The sequence below is a fragment of the Syngnathoides biaculeatus genome, chromosome 5, assembly GCF_019802595.1.
Source record: "Syngnathoides biaculeatus isolate LvHL_M chromosome 5, ASM1980259v1, whole genome shotgun sequence".
In the NCBI taxonomy this organism is placed as follows: Eukaryota; Metazoa; Chordata; class Actinopteri; order Syngnathiformes; family Syngnathidae; genus Syngnathoides; species Syngnathoides biaculeatus.
In genome coordinates, this window is record NC_084644.1 from 3,291,995 (window position 1) to 3,315,554 (window position 23,560).

At 43.5% G+C, this 23,560-nt stretch overlaps 1 protein-coding gene across 2 annotated transcripts; it reads right to left on the reverse strand.

Annotated features, from left to right (window-relative positions):
* Positions 1-9: 9 nt before the first annotated feature.
* On the reverse strand, positions 10-23,549 carry mtbp (MDM2 binding protein). 2 transcript variants are annotated; one of them, XR_009794844.1, is made up of 24 exons: positions 23,351-23,549; positions 22,557-22,640; positions 22,259-22,332; positions 21,879-22,030; positions 21,294-21,352; positions 21,003-21,147; positions 20,710-20,824; positions 18,664-18,771; positions 15,683-15,777; positions 14,772-14,838; positions 14,532-14,649; positions 13,684-13,863; positions 12,645-12,752; positions 10,464-10,610; positions 8,713-8,806; positions 8,435-8,593; positions 7,960-8,055; positions 7,587-7,850; positions 6,648-6,805; positions 6,452-6,516; positions 5,391-5,504; positions 3,929-3,994; positions 3,312-3,845; positions 10-1,193 (listed from the first exon to the last, which is right to left on the reverse strand). XR_009794844.1 is itself a non-coding variant. In XM_061818692.1 (23 exons), exons 1-23 carry the CDS (start codon positions 23,415-23,417, stop codon positions 3,807-3,809), a joined length of 2,574 nt encoding a protein of 857 aa, XP_061674676.1. In that variant the 5' UTR covers positions 23,418-23,549; the 3' UTR covers positions 10-3,806. The 2 variants fall into 2 exon arrangements, 1 of the variants encoding a protein (XP_061674676.1); XM_061818692.1 differs by having other exon boundaries at positions 10-3,845.
* Positions 23,550-23,560: the final 11 nt, after the last annotated feature.

Genomic DNA, 23,560 nt, shown 5'->3' on the forward strand with positions numbered 1-23,560 from the left:
GCTTACGTGAAGGGAAGTTCCTCGGGCGGCTCCGAATTTGTATTCGGCGCGCGTGTGGTCTGTTTGCTTGTCTGCACGCACGCCAGGGAAGCCGCTAAACGGGCTTAATACGGCGAGAGGGACCCGGCAGGCGAGATTGGAAATTGGAAAGGTGTTCGTCAAGACGAGAGGCTGACGGGCCCGAGCCAACCTCCACTTTGCATTGATTATTCAAACTATAGATAATTGCGTACGAGGGCTCTCAGTCCGCCGGGTTCACATTTCAATTCCAACACTTGCTTGAATGCGCCTCCTGATCCTCTGCCTTCATTTCTACAAACGGCCAAAGAAAACAAAAGGGGAAAAACTCTTTAACGCGAACAAGAATGAATACGGCGGCACGGGTGGATCACTTGGTAAAGTGTTGGCCTCACAGTTCGGAGATCCCGGCCCCGCCTGTGCGGAGTTTGCATGTTCTCCCTGTGCCTGCCTGCCTGCGTGGGTTTTCTCCGGGCACTCCGTGTGTTTGTCTCTATGTGCCCTGCGATTGGCTGGCGACCAGTTCAGGGTGTAACCCCGCCTGCGGCCCGATTACAGCCGGGTTAGGCTCCAGCGCTCATTCCCTGCAACCCTTGTGAGGATAAGCGGCTAAATGGATGAATGAACATTGATGGCTCTCGATCTTATTTACTGAAAATATCGTATGCAGTTCAGTAAAAGTTAAAAAAAAAAAAAAAAATCCACGATGTAAAAGATGTCTTGAGTATCTGCGTTCCGCAACATAATTTCACATTCTCATTAGTAACACATTTGAGGGCTAAAATGCATTTGACTTATTTTGACGGCCTTTTTTTTTTTTTTCCCCTTTCCTTGCAAAAAAATGATATGCATGATATGTTTTTGGCTGGATGTCAAACTTCAATTAATTCGAAAGGCCATGACGTGTGTTTTTATAGCATACTAATTAACAGTTTTCAAAGTGTTAAATGGAGCAATTGTCTGCATCTGTGTACATGAAATAATAAGAATAACGTCATCTTATCGGGTCAAAAGACCCGACAGGGGGCACGTTTGAAGTGGCGGACCTCTCGGACACGCGCAAACGCAACTGCAAAATGATGATTTCGCTCACCTCTTTCCATTCGTTGCACGAAACCTGGCCTTCTCCGTGTGCAGAGGAACTTTGACGCTTCCTGTATTTGTACTTCCACTTTCTGGAAAAATCATAAGAAAAGACGTACATTGTGTGTGTAATAACTTTACAAGCCGCCACTGCCGATTCCCAGCGGCACCCCTGAACCCTTCGCTTTTGTCTACATCGTGTGTTCTTTACCATCTGATGGTCCGTGATGAAAAAGTAATGAATGCAAGAGCCCGCGATGCATTGCGGGCGAAGCGCGCGAATCCACGGGCGAGACAAGCCGCCGCACATCAGACGTTACCGATGGCGAGTTTGAAGCGGACGGCTCGGCTCGGGTCGGCGCGCGCGCACACCTGGGGTTTTTGATGAGCTGCGCAGGAGTTCAAATATGTGTCAGACGGGAAATGTCATTCGATTAACAAGCGGGGACGGTGCAGGTTCTTCCCAAAAGCCTCGTGGAGGCAACATGTGAACAAACAAAGCAAGTGTAAAAAAAAAAAAAAAAAAAAAATTGTAACCATTAGAGGCGGCCGTAATATACGTTTCCACACTCAATCACATCAATGCCATAAAGAAAAAAGCTGTGTTTTCGGACTATTTTGTTACATTGTGTCTTTGTACACCTAGAGAAAGTCGATGACAGAGTACCTACAGAGGAACCGTGGTACTGCATGCTCAAGACTGGTGTGGCGGAGAAATATGTTGGAATTGTACAGGACATGTATGAGGGCAGCAGAATAGAGGTGAGGTGTCACCTAGGTCAATTTTAGGTGGAGGTGGGAAGCATCAGGGATCCGCGCTGAGCCCCTTCCTTTTTGCGGTAGGAATGGATAGGCTGACAGACGGGGTTAAGACAGGGGTCCCCTTGGGCCGTGATGTTCGCAGATGATATTGTGATGTGCAGTGAAAGCAGGGAGCAGGCGGAGGAACAGTTAGAAAGATCGCCTTTTGGGAACTCGTACACACTTTTCCTCCATTCTTCTGGCAACTTCTCTCCCGCTAGTAATCTGTTGAATAAGTCTGTCAAAAACTCCGCAGCCACCTGTCCAAATCGCTTCCATACCTCCACCGGTGCGTCATCAGGACCAACTGTCTTTCCATTTTTCATTCTGTTCAGTGGCTTTCTAACTTCTCCTCCTTTGCCACTTCCCGGTCATTCACGCTCGCCTCTTCTAGTCTTCCTTCTCTCCCATTTTTTCATTCATTAACTTCTCAAAATAGTCTTTCCATTTCCTTAGCACACGACTGGCATGAGTCAGCAAATTTCCATCGCTATAATCACCTTTACTTTTTGCACATCCTTCCCATCTCTATCCCTCTGTCTGGCCTTTCCTCCCTCTTTCGTATCCAACCTGGCGCACATGTCGTCATATGCGTCTGGTTGAGCCTTCGCCACCTCTACCTTCGCCCGGCGACGCATCTCAATGTAATGCTAACTAGTACACAATAGCAATAATAACAAAGGGTGAACCGGTGATATCCGGTCCTCTTATTTTCTGTAGTCAATGTAGACACTCCACATGGGTCTCAAGCCCACTGACGAAGTTCTGTTATCGCGGCTCCAACTATTTGCTGTCCGTTAATAAAACAAGACGCATTGCTCACTTTGCATTAGAAATGGTTGTTGTTTTTGGACTGCATTACAGTACTGTGGTATCCTTAAGTCTGTCGGCCCGGGGGGTTTGCCTTCGCTTTTATAATGAAGCACAGCACGTAACCCGTAAGTGATCACGAATGACATCTTACAGTGGGACCTTAATACGATCTCATTTTGGCCGAGGACACGAAAATGTTGACTGCAATTCTCGGCCTTGAGTCCACTGACTGCATGCGAGGGACCTCGGAGATTTGGAGCAAGCGTCATTTTTCCAAAAAGAAGACAAGTAAACATTTTCAAGATCAAATCAGCGGATCAACGAGGGATCTTTTTCCCTTTCTCTTGTGTACATTCAAGTATGTGTTTGGATAACTCGAGTATACAGTCCTGCTTTCAAAAAGTGTCATTTTGAAAGGTAAACAATGGGGGCAAAAAAATCTCGAGTGGAATAACAAAAGCTGAACACTCGGCTCAACTTCAAAGTTGTTCTAATTTCAAAATGTTTTGTTTTTTTTTTTTTTTGGTTGGAATCAAAGTCAAGTCTGAAAGGCGTATTCCCAATTGCCACTGTGAAATAAAAGTAAAATTACTCACCCGTTTAAGGAATCTGACAAAAGTCACGGGAAGGAAAAAGAAGCTGTTGGCAGAGGAACGCTGTCGTCGCCTGGCGCTTCATGGAAATTGAGATGAAAAGAGATGAAGTGATTGACTAGCACAGGGTTTTTTCTTTTTTTTTTTTATATATACACTGGAAATGAAATTGCTTTTGAAATTCCTTTTGGAGATGAAATTATTAATGTGTACGTGTATTAAAAGTCACAGTTGTTGAGTCATTACTTTTCTATAACGATGCGATTGAGCGTTTACATGCAGGAAATCAGAAAACAGGAAATAGAATTTTTTTTTTTTTAATTTATTGTCCTAAAACTAGTAAAAGGTAAAACAGATGAAATAATGTGCATTCGTAGTGTAAAAAAAAAAAAAAAAAACGATGACTTTTTAAAATGCAACTGAAAATGGACTCAATAAAATCATTTCCAAAACTGAAAAATGAAAGTGGGACTCAATATGTTTTTGTCAGAGTCATCTTCAGGTCTTTGCGGTCTTCTCCAGTACCCAGTCAATAACCTACAATCACACAACATTGAGTTGGGGGCCGTTTTGTTGTCCGCTCGACGTGTGGAAGGGAACCCGCGGCGTGGCCACGTTACCTGTTTGGCGTTGCTGCCGGCTGCCTTCTTCATCTCGTCGTGCAGACCGCGAGATGTCTTCAGATCCTGGGGACAAAGCGTCATCGCTCGTTTTCATTTCAGCGAGTTATGATGTGAAGTCAAGGCTCAGACGTTTGTTTTCGAAAAACACATTAACACCCTCACAAAATGAATGTTTTTAAACCAGGTCGAAACAAACTGTTGTTTGTGAAATGACAAAGGCCAGTTTTAATGTTAAGTGCTGAAATTCTTTTTAGTAAATACTAATTAATAATGATATAGAGCAATGCGGGCTGGAAAGCATTGGCCTCACAGTTCTGAAGTCCCGGGTTCGATAATTAATAATGATGGATGGATAATTAATAATGATATGGAGCAGCGGTGCCTGGACTTTTTTTTACCCCAAGATTTACTTTTCAAGCAGCCAGCCGCTTACGATCAGCTTGCTAGAACGCGCCTTTATCTTCGTGCGATCGACGTATTGGCCACGCCTGAATCAAGTGACCAGGCGGATGATGGGCTAACGTCTTTTTTAAATTTTTTTATTTTGGGCACGCAATCGACGCATTGAGCACCCCTGATATAGGGTCATATTTTTGGAGACGTGCTTTTTTTTTCACAATTTTAAAGAGATCCAACGTGTCTTGATGTTCCAGTAGCTTTTTTGAATATACTCCAAAGATCAGAAGATGCAGCATGTTTCTTGCCATGTTGAAATTGTCTGGTTTTAGTGGCAAATTTGTGCCAAGCAGGGTGCCATAAGCATAAGAACGACAAAGAGTGGACTGGAAGTCTACGACACGCTCATGCCATCCTCGCGAGTGTTTTTTGCCACGGCCGGCTGATTGCTTCTCCTCGCCGAAGCACTTTGGAGGACAAGAGAGCGCCCTGAGCTTAAAGACAATAAAGACATTTTTATGGCGCGTGGCCACATCATCTAAACACAAACACCTCCCGCCTCGCCAAAAACTTCACAGAGACATCAAGTCAGTGTCATGGGTAAGAAGCTGATGCGATCAGTGCCCGTGGAGAAAAAAATTGCTGTATTATCACGGATAAAGCATTTCATCGCTAAGCCACTGAACCTACCGATCCCCCCGAGATGGATGTAAATTGAAAAATGAATTTAATTCTCACTCCACCAATGCATAATAGTCACAATAGCATGTTTTGACTGGTGTACGTGTTCTTGGGGGGAAAAAAACATGTCCAAAAAAAAAAAGAGTTGGGTCCTTTTTATAACAGATGCGCAAAATAACGGGAAATGAGAAGATATTTGGCAAGAAAAACAAGAGGCTTAGTCAAACTGTTCCCATTGAGGTTGATTCGTTGTACAAATTTGTAACAAAAAAAAAAAACCAACATATGGCGGACGGCGCGGTCCTGGCGGGAGGGAGCCAAACCACTAAACCCGAGTTCAGAGGAAACGAGTGGACGGCGCTTCGTGTGTGTGGGCACCAACCTTGAGAAAGAATTTGGAGATATCAAATAGTCTCTTGCTGCAAGCCTCAAAGCACGTATGCTCGGCACTGATCCCGTGCTGTTTGAGTGTTTTACAGACCACCGCCTGCAGCATCTGAGGGCAACGGAGAACACACACGTTTTCATGGACACAACGCTAAAAGCTTCAATCTCCTTGTGTTAATTCCCTTATCGCCGAACGTCAACCCGGTTCACAGAAACTAATTTTAGCGAGGCTTCCTTCTTAAAGAATGGATGTCAGGGTGTCACCACTTTGGGGAAGGATGTCCTCACATAGAACTGTCTTCAGAAAGTCGGCGTGGGCTCACAGGTAAAAGCCACACACCGTTTTACTCAAAGAGTTGACGCCACACGCTCGGAAATAAAAGGAGCCGTCTTTATTCTTTCCACAGCAGCTGATCTGAATAAACGCGATAAATTACAGTGAGGGACCTTTCAGTTCCACAAGCAAAAACCAAAAAAGACTGCTTTGAATCTCTGTCCTGAGTGAACCGCCGTCCTTACTCCTAAATTACGGGAAATGTTTTTGTACACGTGCGGACGGCCGCACATTAGTATTGCTGACGACGCGCGGCATCCGTTAGCATAATGTCCACAGATCAGAACACATCAAGGTCGGGATGCGGCCCGCCGACGTATGCGCAGGTAATATAGAGCGACTGCGTAGTCATACGTGGTTGCCGTGCGATTGTGGATGTGCAGTCCACAAATATGCTGGAAGCACAGCAAAACGGACATCATTTATCTTCGCTCGACCTATTACATATACGATCCTCATTTGTTGTCGGACTCCGGCGTGTGAGTTGGTGTGGGCGTGTTAGTAAGCGGTGCACTGAGGTTTTTATTCATGAACGTTTTCAGGGGGTCTGCATAATGTTTTCATTTCAAATGACTCTTTTCAGAATGAACGGCAATTTCCTAGACACACACACACGTTTAAATTTTCGTCTACAGCTTCAAAGAAAACGAGACATGAAGTGTTAGGTAACAGTAATAGCAGAAGAAACGCAAACACATTATATTCATTTTTACGTAACTCACTCTATTGTGTTTCTGCGAACGCGACTCCTTGACATTTTTGCTGGTCAAAGACTGATTCAGCAAACCTGGGAAGGAAGCAAAGCGATGGCACTGTGCAAAGTTGTACAAGTACTTTGACCTCAGAGTTCCCCAACTTACAAGTAGAAACGAGAGGTAAAGTTTTTCGGTTAAGATTGGGTTGATTCATTTTTTTTACCAGATGCCGTCCTTGTGGTAACAGAGGAAGAGGAAGTGGAAGAGGAACCCGACTGGGATCTGCTGGGCTGTTGCCGTAGCGACTTGACGGCAAGGTGTGTCCCGCGACTGACGCTTTTCTGAGAACAGACGGAGTCGCTGCTCTCTGACTTGGCCATCCTGTGTCATTCATTGAAAAAAATGCATTCAGACTCAAAGAAAATTAGAAAGATGGAGGCACGGACTGGAAAAGAGAGGAACGAAGATTAGCCGACGTAAAACAGAAGATATGTGCGTGAATGAGAGGGGCGGAGGGGGCGACGTCAAATAATTGGGGTCAACAATACAGACAGCAATGGTGAGTGTGGTAAGGAAGTGAAGAAACGGGTCCAAGCGGGGTGGAACAGCCGGCGGAAGGTGTCTGGTGTTCTATGTGACAGAAGAGTCTCCGCTAGGATGAAGGGCAAAGTTTATAAAACAGTGGTGAGGCCGGCCATGGTGTACGGATGCGAGACCGAGTGGCACTGAAGAGACAACAGGAAGCAGAACTGGAGGTGGCAGAAATGAAGATGTTGAGGTTCTCGCTCGGAGTGAGCAGTTTGGATACGGTTAGAAATGAGCTCATTAGAGGGACAGCCAAAGTTGAATGTTTTGAAGACAAGGTGAGAGAGAGCAGACTTGGATGGTTTGGACACGTTCAGAGGCGAGAGAGTGACTACGTTGGTGGGAGGGTGCTGAGGATGAGAAGAAGAGCGAGAGGAAGACCAAAGCAAAGGTTGATGGATGTGGTGAGGGAGGACATGAGGACAGTGGGTGTGAGAGAGGAAGATGCACGAGAGAGGCTTAGATGGCAAAAGATGACACGCCGTGCCGACCCCCAATCAGGACAAGCCGAAAGGAAAAGAGGAAGACTCAAAGACTAAAATGATTCATCCATCCATTCATTCATGCCTCCACCGACCTCTTGCGAGGATAATCTCCGACAGCGTCCGTGTCCCAGGCCCTCCGTTTGAGTCGGGCTACATCGGCGCTCTGCAGAGTCTCCCCGTCGGGTACGCTTCCTGGTTCCGACATCACGGCGGGAGAGGGGGCGGGGCTGGTCGCAAACGGGAGGACGGAGGGTTCCCTGGAGCAGGTGGTTTGGGTCTCGTAGCGAACGAGACGGGACTGGAGCCGCACAAAATCCTGGTCTCGGTCCAAGGAACGTCGATTGTCCAGGCAGAATCTACAAAACACAAAGATGGGAAGTTAGCAGGCTGTTAATTTCAAATACTGCTACTATGATAAGATTCCACAAGCACCTCACTGACGAATTTGTGCCGCTTGACACTTACTCTATGCCGTGGTAATGGGAGGTTGTGGCCTTTTTGAAGGACATCTCACTGATTCTCCTGGGGGACAAATCTGGTGACAACTGGAACACATTATGACTGGAGAAAAAAAAAAGAAAAAGAAAATAAAGCTGAGTACAGAATGGAAAAGAATGAGACAGCCACTAAGGCAATGAATGATGAAATCTGAATGGTACTCCAACAAAGGTCACAGAAGTATTACTGAGGTAGACTCATGACCAAAATGAAATCCTCACCTTGGGAGCTTGGTCTAAGTAACAAAACTACACGGACATTTTGTGTGTGCCTTTTTTTTTTTTTTTTTTTTTTTGTCTGCCTACAAAAATGGGGTCATCGTTATTAAAAAAAAAAAAAAAAAAAAAAAGTTTTCTCTTTGTCTCCAACTCAAATGTCATTCTGCGCTCGGAGAAAAAAAAAAAACTTGCAGGCATTACACGTTCATATAGGTTCGTCTTACCCTCTATTGAGGGCCAGAGGTTGCAGCTCACTGGTCGGCCTGCCATCTAGTGTGAAGTGTTTTAAAAGTTCTTTGGCGTCCAGTAAAGTCGTGGAACCCTTCTGACAGTCTTTAGGACCCAGCAGACCATCGCCGGAGCCAGGACCTAACAGGCCAAGTCTAAGGCACAATACACACTTTTAGTTACAGCACTGTATATCGCATCAAGACTGGTCATACGTTGAGTAATATAAAATGGCGAGAACAGATCTTTTAGACACCTCGACAGTATGACTTACCTTCTCCTCTGTCGTCTTTTCTGCAGGTTCTCAATGTTACGGAGAACACTCTTCTCTGGCCAAGTAAGTTGTGCGTGGGACATTCTTTCGGATGCTATTACAAAGGAAAAAGGTTGGACTTTTTAATCAAGATGTTAACATGTGTTTACAGTTGGCTAAACTCCTAAAACGGTATAATTCAAACACTGTTGACATGCTGCGTAGCAAGTTCACAGCTCAAATCACATTATCTCCCAGCTTTTTAATAACTTTCAGAAAAAAAAGAGTTAATAATAAGCTATAACTCTCAGCATACTGTATTTACTACTCAGGGAAAACATTTTAAGGGCAAACGAGACCTCTTGTGCAATCATAAACAAAGCTACAAGGCTGCCTGCAGAGCATACCCAATACGGTAAGCTCCACTGTATGATGGATTGCGGCGGTTATCCAAACTTTTAGCTGCAGCCAGGTCAAGAGGCTTAACTCTTGCCAGACAGAACTGAAATCTCAGTGCCTAAGATGTGAGCAATGCGTTGATATACGACCACTACTCCCTTTTTATTGTATTTATTTATTTTTTTTTTTTGTTTTGTTTGGGCAATCATGTTGCTTGGAAGACATAAAGTGCGGAACAGATCAAAGAAGGCCCCGCGCATTCGAGTAAGGCATGATTCATGCCAAAAGATGGCCTCCGGTTGTGCGTGAGTGGTTCCGACAACTCCTATAACGCTAATTAAACCATTAGGAGATGCCCGGGGTCATGAAAAAAATGCACATAAGGCATCGCAATGTTTCATACTGTGACTGAAACCAATGCCACCAATCGGCTCTACACCAAAACGCAATGACCCCAATGGGACGTCAACCCCGACAGAATTTGACGTGAATAACAACTGAGTAGTTTAGACACAATCGTGCTCGCTCGCAAATAGTCACGAAAACATTGCCCTCCTTGGCAACTGAAATACAATACTTATTACACGGTCAGTCGAATTGTGTACTCGTGAGACTCCAGTATGCAGTCGACTTGCATTTCTAAAAGCAGTCTTGACCGTCCTGTTTCCGTTTCCAACTCAAACTTCAAAAAGTTATTGCTACTAAAAGCATTGTTGACGTGAGCTCACAGATTAAGAGCTCTGACACGTCCCGTCAGCAAGTCAGAATATGTGCCGCTGGAGTTATTGCGGGTTTCTGTCACGTGCATTGTCAGTGTGCGCCGCACTGTTCACGTCGTTGAACATATTTGAATTTATTGGAACATTCGAACTTTAAAAGGTCAAGTATAGCAAGCTGTACGTTAAGTTGAGTCATTACATTTTAGTCAAGAGACTGACAAGCACAACAGGGCTATTTATCATTCCAAATCCATCCATTTTCTGAGCCGCTTATCCTCACAAGGGTCGCGGGTGTGCCGGAAAAATCCAATCAATTTCAAAGCAATCATCAGACAGGAGGCGGGGTACACCCTGAACTGGATGCCAGCCAATTGCAGAGCACATAGAGATAGATAACAATCGCACTTAAAATCACAGCTCAGGGCAATTTAGAGTCTCCAACGAATGCACGTTTTGGGGATGTGGGAGGAAACCTGAGTGCCCGGGAAAAAGTCACGCGGGCGCAGGGAGAACATGCCAACTCCAAACAACTGGGGGCGGGATTTGAATCGCGGTCCTCAGAGCTGAGGCCAACCATCTAATCCGTTGCTCCGCCGTACCGCCTCATTCCAAACTGTCAAGCATAAATCGGGTTTTGGGGTACATATGCATTACCTGGGTCCTTGGTGGCCATGCCGTATGCAGTCAGAGAAGAGGCCCAGGGAAGCTTCGAGTCAATCATCTTCAAGTATTGCTCCCTGGCCATGCTCAGAATGGCCTTCAAGTCATTGGATGGTATTAAAGAGGATTTTTCTCTCTGTCCTGTACACACAAACACACGGGCTTTTTTATTCATTGCTGGACTAAGTTGTCACGTCATCAAACAGGAACATACACTCATGGGCCGTTGCATTAAATGTCTCTGAACAAAAGAATGCAATCAGTTCGTGTTGGAAAACAGAATATTACAATTATTGTGCCCCCCAATATGATTCAGCGCAGTTCCGTAACACTGCGAACTCTGAAAAAAACAAAACGTTTTTTAAAATCAAATTTCCAACAGTAACGCAACCCGCAGTTCTATTTTGAGTTTTCTTCTTAACATCTCCAACTTAGACAGGCGCCTTCCTCAACTCAATGTGAAGTGCGGCAATTTTCAATTAGCCCTGTGGAAAGTCGCCGCTTGCTGCGGTCTTGTCAAAGCGCAGCCTGAGTTTGTTTCCTCAAGGTTGAAGAACTTCATTTTCTTTTATCTGTCTCCACTCCACTGTAGCTCTGCTATCTTTGTCTGCTGCGTGTCTGTAAAATAATGATATTGCGACTCATCCTATGCACCAGCAAGTGCCAAAAGCAATAAGGACGATGCTCAGCGAGGCCGCTGATGGAATAGCGTTTGAACCCCTTCACTGTCGCTATTACAAAGCAAACAAAGAAACATGTCTTTGGTTTTTTTTTTTTTTTATTGAAAACTGAAGCTCAATCATCTACCCATCCATTTCCCATACCGCCGATCCTCCCTCACTCAGGTTGCGGGCGCACTGGAGCCCTTGCCAGCTGAATTTGGGTGAGCCCTGAAACGGTCGCCCGCCATTCGCAAACAATCATCCGTACTCACGTTCACGCCTACGGGCGTTTTAGAGTCTTCACTTAAATTTGGGGGATGTGGAAGGAAGCCCGAGCACTTGGGAAAAACTCCCGCAGTCACGGGGAGAACATGAAATCGCCACACGGGCGAGGCCGGATCTGAACTTAGAGAACAGAACTTTCGATCAACATAGTGTTTGTCCTCCTTTGCTCATGAGTGGACCTCATTCTATGAATTCCAGAATTTATTTTCACCTGCATTTATGGCGTTGTCGTCTTTTAGTGGTATACATTGTACTTTTTCAATGTTTCATTTTTTTATTTTACAGTGACCAGTGTGGATTCCGATCACACCATAACACGCGGGGGGTCCAGAATTTCTGCTGCTGCAGTAGGCCTGACTCACGCGTTTTAGGCTTCACGTTAACGTCCAGTAAAAAACATTTTCCAAGGGAGGATGAAAAATGTTATGGTATACTGATGAATCGTGATAAAATTCTAAATGATTAGTGTGACCGTCTCAAGTGTAAAGGACTTCAGAGCCGTGTAAAGTGCTTTGTTGTGCCCCCCTCGCCCAAAAAATGTTCTAACAAGCTTCTCATAAATTGTATTTGTGTCACACCAATCTTAAAATAGATCAACTGTTGTTTCAAACAACTTAATTGCATTTTGGGGGCTCATCCTAGGATGTAAATATTGACTTTCAGTGTTGATTTTTCCAATTTCTCAATCCAAAAAGCACAGAAGTCCTCTATTTTGTATTTTTGTATCTTAAATAAAATCTCCAGTTATTTTGTACTGTGGTTCTTGTTAACACTGTGATAATATCCGCTATCCAATCGGATATGGTCATAATCATAATATAAGATTTTCATATTGTTGGATATCTACTTACAAGATTATAAAGGACTTAAGAGGGTTTTAAAGTCAAACGCAAAAAAAAAAAAATAAGGCTAATAATGTAAACGTTTATCTAGGAAATCCAGTCTTGGCACATTTTCATTCTACTTGGGGATTAAAGGTGTTGAGAGAAAAGTAATGAATGTGTCTCATTGTCTGCAGTGTGCAAAATACATTGATTAAATTCAGCAATACTCTGAAAACATGATAAAAATGACATCAGTTTTGAGTGCTACGTTGTTCGGTTCTGACCTCGGGTTTCAGGAATACGGTGTACTGTACACACAATGTACATTTTCTTCTTTCCGTCCCCGCTCTCGATCTTTACACAATCTTCGCTCGAGTCGCCAGCATTTTAAGAGAACTACTTACTGAAGTATTCTTTAAGCACCAAGGTCTGGATCTGGGTCACTTTCTGCTCTCTCTTCAGCAGATCGTCTTCTTGGAGAAAAGGCAGAGAGAGGATGTTGCTTCTGGTGCCTGCCGGATGGAGAAAAAGTGGTGAATGATAAGGTCCCGATAAACGTGCATTGCCAGACCAGTTTGGGATGACTCGTGCTGAGCCTCATTCACAATTGGGGCCATGGACCACCTAAAACTACGCATCGAGGCAATGTCAAGTAAAAGCCAAAAAGTCAGCAGAGACAGATGAACACAAATGGCAGTAACCGACACATCCAGAAAACGCACGTGAGCGTTGGGAACAACAACATCAACGACGACATTAAGATAACTTGGAGCGAAAACGCTGCTGACTCACGGCAGCACACTTACAGCTCATTTTAGAGCATTTTGCAGATGTCTTCTGAACATTGCACAAAATGTTAACCATCGTAGAAATTGTCAGTAGAGAACACCGAAGTGTGACCTCTTGAATATAATAATTCCGCGGCCTTAAAAGCCGGCATACCCGTGCACAGTTTGATGTCGATGTGATTAAAAATAACGCTTGCTTACCTTGGTTTTTTTTTTTTAATTAAAACTCAGGTCAAACACATTTTTCTGACTTCTTGATTTAAAACGTAGTTTCTTTTCATGTATTTGTAATTGTAGCTCCACTTGCTGACTACAAATGCAAAAATCCAGTCATAACCTTCAACTTTCCACGGGAAAAACATTATTAAAAATATTCATTTTTATCCTTTGACGCGAGCGCATCACTCTTGCTTGAATATACTTTAATGTCTCTCATCTCCCAAGTAATGGTTTGTTTTTGCGCACAACCCTTCCATCGCGTCCTTCCACGGGGTGAACAAACATTGACGCGAACGACTGCTCGTTTGAACGCTCTTCGTGGCGCTGACATTTTTTTCCCCCTCCATGATAAATCAAAGGAAAAATAAATCAAAGGAACAACATATTGGTAAATGAGGCCCTCGCAGAAATACACACACACTGCGTTATAATATACCTGACGATGACAGCGGATTCTGTCCTGGCAGCCCTGAGACCGTTGCCATGGCGGCCGCTCCATTAATTTGACTGTCAGAGTGCAACAGCCTGACTGTGCAGCCGCCGTTGTCAGTCTTGTCTGAGCCCTGGACCAACAGGAAGTAGTGCGCACTCTCTCCCTTGACCTCAACATCGGGTACTGCAAAATGAAATATTCATGTCAGTCAAAACTGAGATATTCTTTTGGTTGAAGCGACAACGATCAGATTTGCTACGCCACTGAAATACAAAAATCCACTATAATGAGCTTTCAATCACGTGTTTCTTCCAATTTTCACAAGATTAGAATCAAATTGTATTAGTTACATCCTTCCATCCATTCATTTTCTTAGCCGCTTATCCTCAAGAGGGTCACGGGGAGTGCTAGAGCCTATCCCAGCTGTCAACGGGCAGGAGGCGGGGTACATCCGGAACTGGTTGCCAGCCAATCGCAGGGCACATAGAAACAAACAGCCGCACTCACAATCACACCTATGGACAATTTAGAGTCTCCAATTAATGTTGCACGTTTTTGGGACGTGGGTGGAAACCGGAGTGGCTGGTAAAAACCCACGCAGGCATGGTGAGAACATGCAAAGTCCACACAGGCGGGGGCGGGATTTGAACCCCAGTCCTCAGAACTGTGAGGCCAAAGCACTACAGTCGCGTTGCAGTGCCGCCGTATTAGTTACATTATCTTTAATATAGCTTTTGGATTCTTCCAACAGTGATTTGCCCTTGTGAGTTTGCCTCATCCACGGAAGTTTTATCATCTGCAACAAAGTAAGTCCAGTTCCCAATTTATTTCCACAACGACTCGGCACTCACAGGGTAAAAACTTGGGTCTCCTGGCCAAAGACTCTCTCCAACGCTGGGAGCTGATTTGGCTCGCTGACGGCTGCGCGGTGGCGGTGACCACGCAGGAAAGGCTGAACAAAGCCGCTACCTGAGCACGTGAATATAGTCGATACAATCACAATGCTCTTTGAAGACCTCGTTGAACAAAATGAATCCGAGCATGACAAGTTCAAAGTTGTGACGGGGATGAAAATTCGAGTACTCGCTTACCTTTCCGCGCAGTGACTTGAGCTGATCCAAAAGAAGCTTCGATTTGACTGACTTCCCAGACAGGAGTCTTATTTTTTTTTCCGTTAAGAAACATAGCGAGTATAAAATTGAGAAAAACACAACAAACATGGTGCTGCACAAGTTTAAAATTAATTCAAAACTGGGTTCAAAAATGTATTGTATGTTATAAAAATGTGATTATATCTCGTCAAAATACTGGGCAATAGCAATCTTAAGTTTCATAATGAGGAATGTTGGGAGGTGACGACACCGTGGTCGTATTTTGTTGAGCTCAATCGTTGGTCTGCAGCGTGGGAGAAGCTGTTTTCCTCGCCTTCATGTGCTGGTTTGGAGGCTTTTTTGTGTGTATTTTGCTACTTTGAAAGGCCTGCCAGATTTACATAGAGGTACATCCTAACAGTGGGGTGAATGGTGATTTTATTTATTCAGGGAAGAAAAAAAAAAAAAAAAAAAAAAAACGATTCAACGCTGCCTGGCCTTGTGCAAAAAAGTAATGCCTCGAAAGCTAATCAGCGGTTGGGCCACTCTCGGCAGCAACAAAACTGAAATCAAGCGTTTTCTAGAACTGCCAATCGGTCTTTCACATCTCTGTGGATATATTTTGGCCCGCTCTTCCTTGCAGAATTGTTCTGAATTGGCGACGGCAAAAAAGGGCTACGACATTCCAATCAGCTTCAAGTACTGGCATTGTACAAAATATGGGGGGGGGGGCAAACAGCTCGTCACGGCCATGTACTGTACATCTGTACAATGTACAACCATCTAAAACTGCGTCACTGATTACAAGTCCTTGAAATAACCAACTGCTTCAATACAACTGCACAAAAACTGCTGGGCATCTCCCAGTCCGACTGATTGCAAGGAAGCGGAGACTTCAGAAACGAGGATACAGTTCAAAGTGTGTGCTGGACCTGAGGAAGTCAGGCACGTCTGAGACATTAACCACATGAAGCAGGTCTAAAACCGGCGCGTAGTACTGAAAAACCTGCAAAGATGAAGGACAGGAATGACTAATACACTTGCCAGCCAGGAATGATGAGTAATTGTTTCCAGACAGATGATGCAAATATTTCAAGAATCCTTTCGGTTCTTCTCATCGCTATCATTATCTTCAATTCCACCACTAATTGCTTGATTCAACGAGCCCCTTAAAATAAAGACTTAAAATAAAATTTGTTTCAATTGTGACGGAGGAACACCAAATAACAGAATCATTGTGTGCATTTCTTGAACAATAAATGAAAAACTCACACCTTGATTCTAACTCCAGATAATCATAATGAGAAATAAATCACACAGTAACTATTTTTCATGAGTGCATTGAGTGCAAGTTAATGTTTTTTTTTATTTCACGTAAGAAGTTCTTTAGTGAAATCAGATCAATCTGAATGATAAAATCAAACGTTTCAACCACCTCCAGTGCTACGTTTTATGAAGAAATAAAGCCCACGGTACTCACCAGTGTTTATTTTCAGTCATGTAATGCGGTGAGAGTTCTTTCTCAAAAGTCATTCAGACTGCTGTCAAAGGTCAAGTCTGCAATTTGGCTTCACACGGACTCGCCAGAGCAATTATTTCAATGTGCCGCTGACCCTCTGAGGTGCAAAATGAATTTGCCGATGGCTGGCTTCTCATTTAACAAAATCTTTTGTGTAGTAAACCCAAACATACATTTCCTCCTGTTTCCACATTTGTACTTTTACCATAACACTCAACCTATTAGTGACTATGATACATTTTGATACAACATTTTGTTTTTGTATACATCATTGTCCCCTTTTAAAGGCTGTTGTGGAAAAGTGCCGCACCAGTAGGCGGCATTTGCCTCACAACGATAATTTATTGGTCGATGGTGAGCGTAATAATATGTGATCCCTCATTACTGCTGCTCGAATTGCTCTCATAAAACTTTTCCCGTGTGGACTGCAACATAAGTGTTAGATAGAGAATATGAATATTTATTAGAAATACCCCAGCGGATAAACGGGTCTGGTGTTTCCGCAGCTCACCGGTGCGACCACCCCGTCCGAACGTTTGTGAGTGAAGAGTCGCGATCATGAGAGAGTCCACGCAGGCATATAGTTTGCACGACACCGCGGGGACTATTCGGTATTCCCCCCCTCCCCCCCTCCCCCCTTTTGAAATTGTGTGCCAAAATGATCCCCACCATCTGTTATCTGATGTCACGCTCCCGCTCTCTCTCTCTCTCCTGCACGCAAGCATGCGCAGGTCCACTCTTTTGTGTGCGTTATAGACACGACTCACCCTGACTTCGTCTGCGCAGTGCACACAGCCCGTGGTTTTTACTGCTCTGGCTATTAATCTACATCAAAAAGCTCATTACAGTGCACCGCTCTAGCAAGTGTTATTAAAGAGCTTGTCTCGGGCCGAGTGCTGTCCTTAAATAAATTCTCGGTTTTCGTACTGTGCCCTACACACCTTTTAGACAAACACGGGGGCTGCTTCGGCCACATAAATTAACACACTGCTATCATTACTTGCTTGAGCGGAAGGTTGTGGGCTTTATTACTGGTGCGCTTGTGGGGCACAGTGACGCGCTGATGTCATCCATCTTACAGGGATGAGAATGAACAATTTGGAAAAACACCAAACATGTCTGCCTTCGGGGGGGGGTTCAAAGGGCGGTGCACCACCATTTGGGCACGAAATTTTTTTATAAAACACACTGTTAAACGGTGACCTCTGGTTTCTTCTAACAGTGTAAACACGGGGCAATCATAATATTTTGAAAACTTAAAATATGAGTCCAAACAAGCAAAATAAGTTTGCCAAACTTCAGATATGAAAATGTAGACCGAGTGAAATTTATATCAAATGGGCTACTGCAGTTACAAGGTATACTTCAGGAAAAAAAAATTATATATAGAGAGATCATGAAATATAAAAGTGAGAGATAAAATGCGTGATCTACTGGGCTACAGACAGGCCTAATCTTATTAACAGTTTTCAATTATATAATATTTGAGAAATTTACGTCCCACTTCCCTTTGTGTTTCCTGGTTTGGATAAGCTCCTGGATATTTTTTGCTCCTGTCGGAACACAAGAGTGCAGAGCACTTTGCCGGGAATGTCCACTTTTTTTATGTGTTGGGTTAAATGTACAGTTTTCGTTCCTATCTGGACGGTTACACTTTTTTTTCAAGCCATGCCCATCTGAAACAGTTTTCTTACCCTGTGGTTTTTATCAATTTCCCCGGCACGATCTTCATCTTTTTGCTCCAAGACTTTCGCCATAATGGTAAACGTGCAGACCGCTCGATAACATATGCGTATGTATGTCTATAAGTTATAACTACGCCGTAGTAAACAGAATGCTTCTCTGTGAAATGTTAACATCGGAGTGAAAATACCAACGAAATCCCACCAAAATGCTGCTGGAAATCGAAATGCTGTCATTATTATAAACACCAAATTTAATGCAAACAGATAGCAATGCCATTTTCCGCTATCACAGCTGCGACTAATTTCATGTTGCCGATAGATGCTGGCGGCCATCCTTGATCACAGCCTCGCCCCCGCCCCCGCCAAATTTTCTCAACGGATTTACAAGTTTTCACAAAAATGACAATTTCATCTAAAAAAAAAAAAAATCGGACTTCCGCGAACCCACGGAAAATTCTCGTCCCTTATCTTAACAATCTAGAGTGATAAAAAAGCGAGTAACAGCTTTCCAACAGACTAGTAACTGAATGGGAATTTATTTGAAGGGTCCTATCGGGTAAAATGTTTTCCCTGCTTCGGAGCTCAGGTACCGCTGGAACCTTTTTGACTTCAAAGGATCGACCGCAGAAGAGTTCTGCGACAAGACTGAAATGAAGCTTGACGAGGCAGTTGTGTTGGAAGAACTCACCTCGGGGTGCAGTTTGTGGTCGACGGAGGCGCTCGGGACGTCCGTGAGATTGGATTTATATACTGGAGAGTGCAGAGAAAAGCCCCGAAAACGAAGCTCCGACACATTCTGAAACAAACAAAATGAGAAAAGCAAGCGATGATTTCAGTAATGAGACATTATTCTGCTCCACTTTCATGATGACTGAGTGATCCCGATTCAGATAACGAATGCAATTTGTAGTGATACTGACCCGTTTAGCTGTTAAGAGAACTGAAGGAAAAAAAAAATCCTGTGGGAATATTGTGGGAAAACATGCATTCTGGAGCAAAAGAACAAATCATTTCTCTCTTTTGGTGAAGATGAAGATGAAGTCGATGTCTTTGAATGGACATTCATCAGATGAGTGAATTACCAGGTGCTGCTGGTTTCCAATCGAAAACAAATAAGTTCTTTGTTCCTGTCGCACACTGCAGTACATAGAATGGTGCAACACACACGTACACACAAACTGCGGTACCAGGCCCGCGTGCAGGTTTTCGATCCTGTGGGAATTCCTTCATGCGCCGCCCTCCCGCTGAGCAGCTTTCACCGAATGCCAGCCTGAACTTGCTCACTTCGAGCGGGAGTTTGTCGGAAAAGGTCGACGGGAAGCTGTGACTTTGCCACATTTGGATGCCATTAAACATCAATAACCCGACAACTGCAAATTATGCCATACCTGAACCAATTTTTTTTTCTATTTCTGAGGTGATGCACAGTGCCTAACTGTTAAAGTAATGACATTTATATTTCTCCAACTGTATCATTTTTACCATCTTTAGTTTTAAATGTGGTACAATACACATTTAAATCATTTCCTTTCTAGATTGCAATAATTTATTAATCTGGATATTGTAAAGATGATGGAAGAGTTAAGAGGTCGATGGACGCATCACCCATGTGATCGTTTTGAATACATCATAAGTTCTGTTTTTCTAGTTCGAGTTTCATTTGTCCTCCTTAAACACACCACCGTACGCCCAAAAAACTTTGAAGAAGAAGACTATTACTTTCGAGGTGTACCATTATTATGTTTTATTGTTTATTTTTGCGAGGTTCTGTAAAATCCACTTCATCAGATCACCGAAGAACTGTTGTCAGCTCAGTGAGCTGTGCTGTCCACCGTGTACAGCAGCAAGAAAACAACGCACTTAACAGGCGGGCCAGTGAGTTTGACTTCTTGTTGTTTACGGTCATTATTCCGCAAAACACTTGAACACACGATGCTCATAACAATAGGCTGACTTTCCACCGTTCTTTGCTTTGCGGCATTGTCAGAGTGATTGCAATCTAACACGCTTGGTTGTGTATGCAAAATAGCCACACAAAAAAAATATCAACAACAACTTCATGCACGGTAAGCATATTTCCATCCTTGAATACATTGCGGTGAAAAGAAAAGCAGGAAATAGATGAAGTGGAGCCCGGGCATTTGCAGTTCAGCACCCCCCGGATTCCTGATTTTATTTTGGCGGGAAAACGCTGAGTGGCCGCATATCCGCGCTTATTCAAGAATTTCTGGGTTTACCAAATTTACATTTTCAATACAATGGTAGCAGCACGGTGGATCAGCAGGTAAAGCGTTGGCCTCACCGTTCTGACCACCCGTGTTCGATCCCGACCCCGCCTTTGTGGAGTTTGCCTGCTTTCCCCCGTGCCTGCGTGGCTTTTCTCCGGGCACTCCGGTTTCCTCCCACATCCCAAAAACATGCAACATTAATTGGACACTCCCCTAGGTGTAATTGGGAGTGCGACTGTTTATCTCTATGTATCCCGGAATTGGCCGGCGACCAGTTCAGGGTGTACCCTGCCTGCTGCCCGTTGACAGCTGGGATAGGCTCCAGGCCTCCCCCCGACCCTTGTGAGGATAAGCGGAAAAGAAAATGGATGGATACAATGGTAATGGGCATCAATTATTCGCAGATTTTTGCCCTTCATGGTCTCCATAACCTGCAAATAGTCTGGGTCCATTAAAAAAAAAAAAAAAAAAAACATAATCATGGTAAGAAGCACCTTCAGCATTACCTTCTTCTCTCTGACCAGCAAGCCCCCTCTCCACAGTTCACTGGCGCTGATACAGCTGCTTAACTCGCTAAAATCCACTACATCAGCACTCAGGTACGACGCAGTTTTTTCCCACCTGTGTAAAATCCAACATTTATGCCATAAGGTCAAAGATGTTTTTAAAAATTCAATTATAAGATATAAGAGAGCTTCTTGAAAAATCCACCTGAAGCAGACACCTGCTGGTGTTTAATCCTCGAGCTCCCCCTAGCGGTGGTACGACAGAAAGACAACAACACGAGACAAATTCTCACCCAGGGAAATGCTCGGTGAGGACTGAGATCTTGGCAGAGTGCCAGCAGCTCAAGTGTCTGAAGGCTCCCAGCAGCGGTAGCGCGTCTTTCAACGCGGGACACTGCTCAGCAGAGCCCAACACCAGCACATCGAGCAATGCTTTACCTGAGGAGGGGGAGGGCCGGGGGGCACACACATCAAATGTACCGTAAGTGGATATTTAACAGTTGTTAAGGGAACTAGAAAAGGACACATTGCAAGCAAACAAAAGCTTCCAACCGAATAAATAATTCAATAAGGATTAAGTGTACCCGGAGGTGGAAGTCTGTCTGACAGCGCGTGCACGCCTTCCGCAGCCTCTTCCAGCAACCTTTTCAATAAAGAAAGCAGAAAGTAGGGAAACATTGAAAACTTGGGACTTGTGCATTCAAAAGTTTTGAGAAGCTCAAATTAAAGTGACCTGTAAAGGTCAGAATTCAAAATGCTGAACAGTCCTGTTTTTGCGAGTAGTGTGTATTAATTTGCCAGCCTTAAACTACTTCTTCTGTTGGGATTTGAAATCAGACTTTTCTCTGCTTTTACACACGTTACATTTTATAAGTCAAGAACCTTCAAAGTGACCAAAAATTCAAAACATTACGTGAAAAAATTGTGTCACACGGAATGTTTCATTTTAAAAACATTTGAAAAGCTGATCATAGGGAATTTGCTCCTTCAAAAAGCATTCAGGGGAACAAAAAAAAAATAAAAAGGCAATATGGGATACAGAAATATTTGCACGGAGGAATCCATTTTTATGCTCAAATGAATGATCAATGTTGTGTTCATCCAGCAACAAAATTTGACACAACCAATGAAAAAAAATTGCAATAACTGCAAAGAAAATCAAATCTCACTCTGTGAGCGTTGCTTCGTCAGCAGACTTTGGAAGCGATCCCTCTTGAAGATTCAGGGAACCAACACACAGCTCCAAAGCAGTTGGCTTCTCCTCTTCACTGCTGGCGCTCTGGTGGACAGCAGACACCTCCTCCCAGTCTGAGCTGCAGAACTACAACACATTTACACGCGTTTATCCCTAGAATTCAGTAAAGCACTACCTCAAAGTTTTTAATTTTCATTTTACCATCTACGCAGTTATGTCATGACTCAGCCGTGTTGCGTGAAGAAATTAGATACATTTGTCTAATCCATACGCAGCACATCTTGCGTCGCTACATTTAATAAAGCAGAATCCAAACGCTCGTGTGTGAACTCTAAAATCCTACAACCGTTTTACCTGCATTAGTCCATGGCAAGCCTGAGCAGCAAAGTGCCATCGTTGAACTGAAGGGCTTCCGCTGAGAGAACACGCTAAGAAAGGGGAGAAGTCGGTTGTAAAACAATGATGTGGGACACTTCTGGGAGAAGTGATTAGATAAAATTAGATAGATAGATAGATAGATAGATAGATAGATAGATAGATAGATAGATAGATAGATAGATAGATAGATAGATAGATAGATAGATAGATAGATAGATAGATAGATAGATAGATAGATAGATAGATAGATAGATAGATAATTGACATAACACACCTGGGAGCACGGAATTTCCTCTGACTAATTCTGGAGATGAAAAATCCACTATTTGATCATAAATCTGCTTGAGTGGGTTCAGACCTGTGCAAGATAACAACGGTGTTAACTTATTACACTGCTGGTCTGCTTTTGTGATGACAAATTGCCCCAACGAATCAACCCCAACATTAGGAACACCTGCACAGTGCATCTTTTACCACACTACAATCCAAGAGTGCTTGAAAAGTTTACATTTGGGGGGGAAAAAGCAGTGTAAATTATCCGTTGCGGTGTTTCTAATAGATTAACCCTCTAGCTTTGCTAAATAATCCAAAAGCATACACTTTGTCCAGTTAAACATCACGAGCAAAGCCCAGCGATGAAAACATTAAATGAATAAGTATCTGATGTGCTAGTGTCCCTAATAATATTGTCAGTTAGTGTATATATAACATCACTACAAAACTAGATGTAACATTCTGACACAGAATATATAGAAAGAAATTATTTGATGACGTTATCCTTTTGAGTATGGAAATCATAGACTGGCTGGGAATAATAAATGTAATGTACATTTAGCTACAGGCCGAGGGGATTTGTTTAATTTGCACTTAATCCTCGTAAATAATATTGAACGTCTCCTGTCTCGTTTTTTTTTTTTTTTTTGTAAAATGTAATGTCCACTTCGTCTTTATAAACTCGAGCATTAACGAAGTAAATCTACAATGGCCGAAAGGTTAGTAAACGCTGATAGCACGGTAATAATTCACGAAATGGAGTTTTTTTTTTTTTTTTTGGGGGGGGGGACTTACATCTGCACTCCTCCGTTTCGTTGCTGTCCGCCTGACAGAAGGATGAAACCAACACATATCTGTCCATTTCGTGTTATCTTCCGAATAAAAACATAAAATCCTGCTTGTCTTAAAATGTTGGAAAGTTTTTCCGTGTGTCAAATTTCCCACCGCTTGCTCTTCTTCTTCGTCGTCGTATGTTTGCAAAGTTTGTGCGAGAAAAAGCAACAC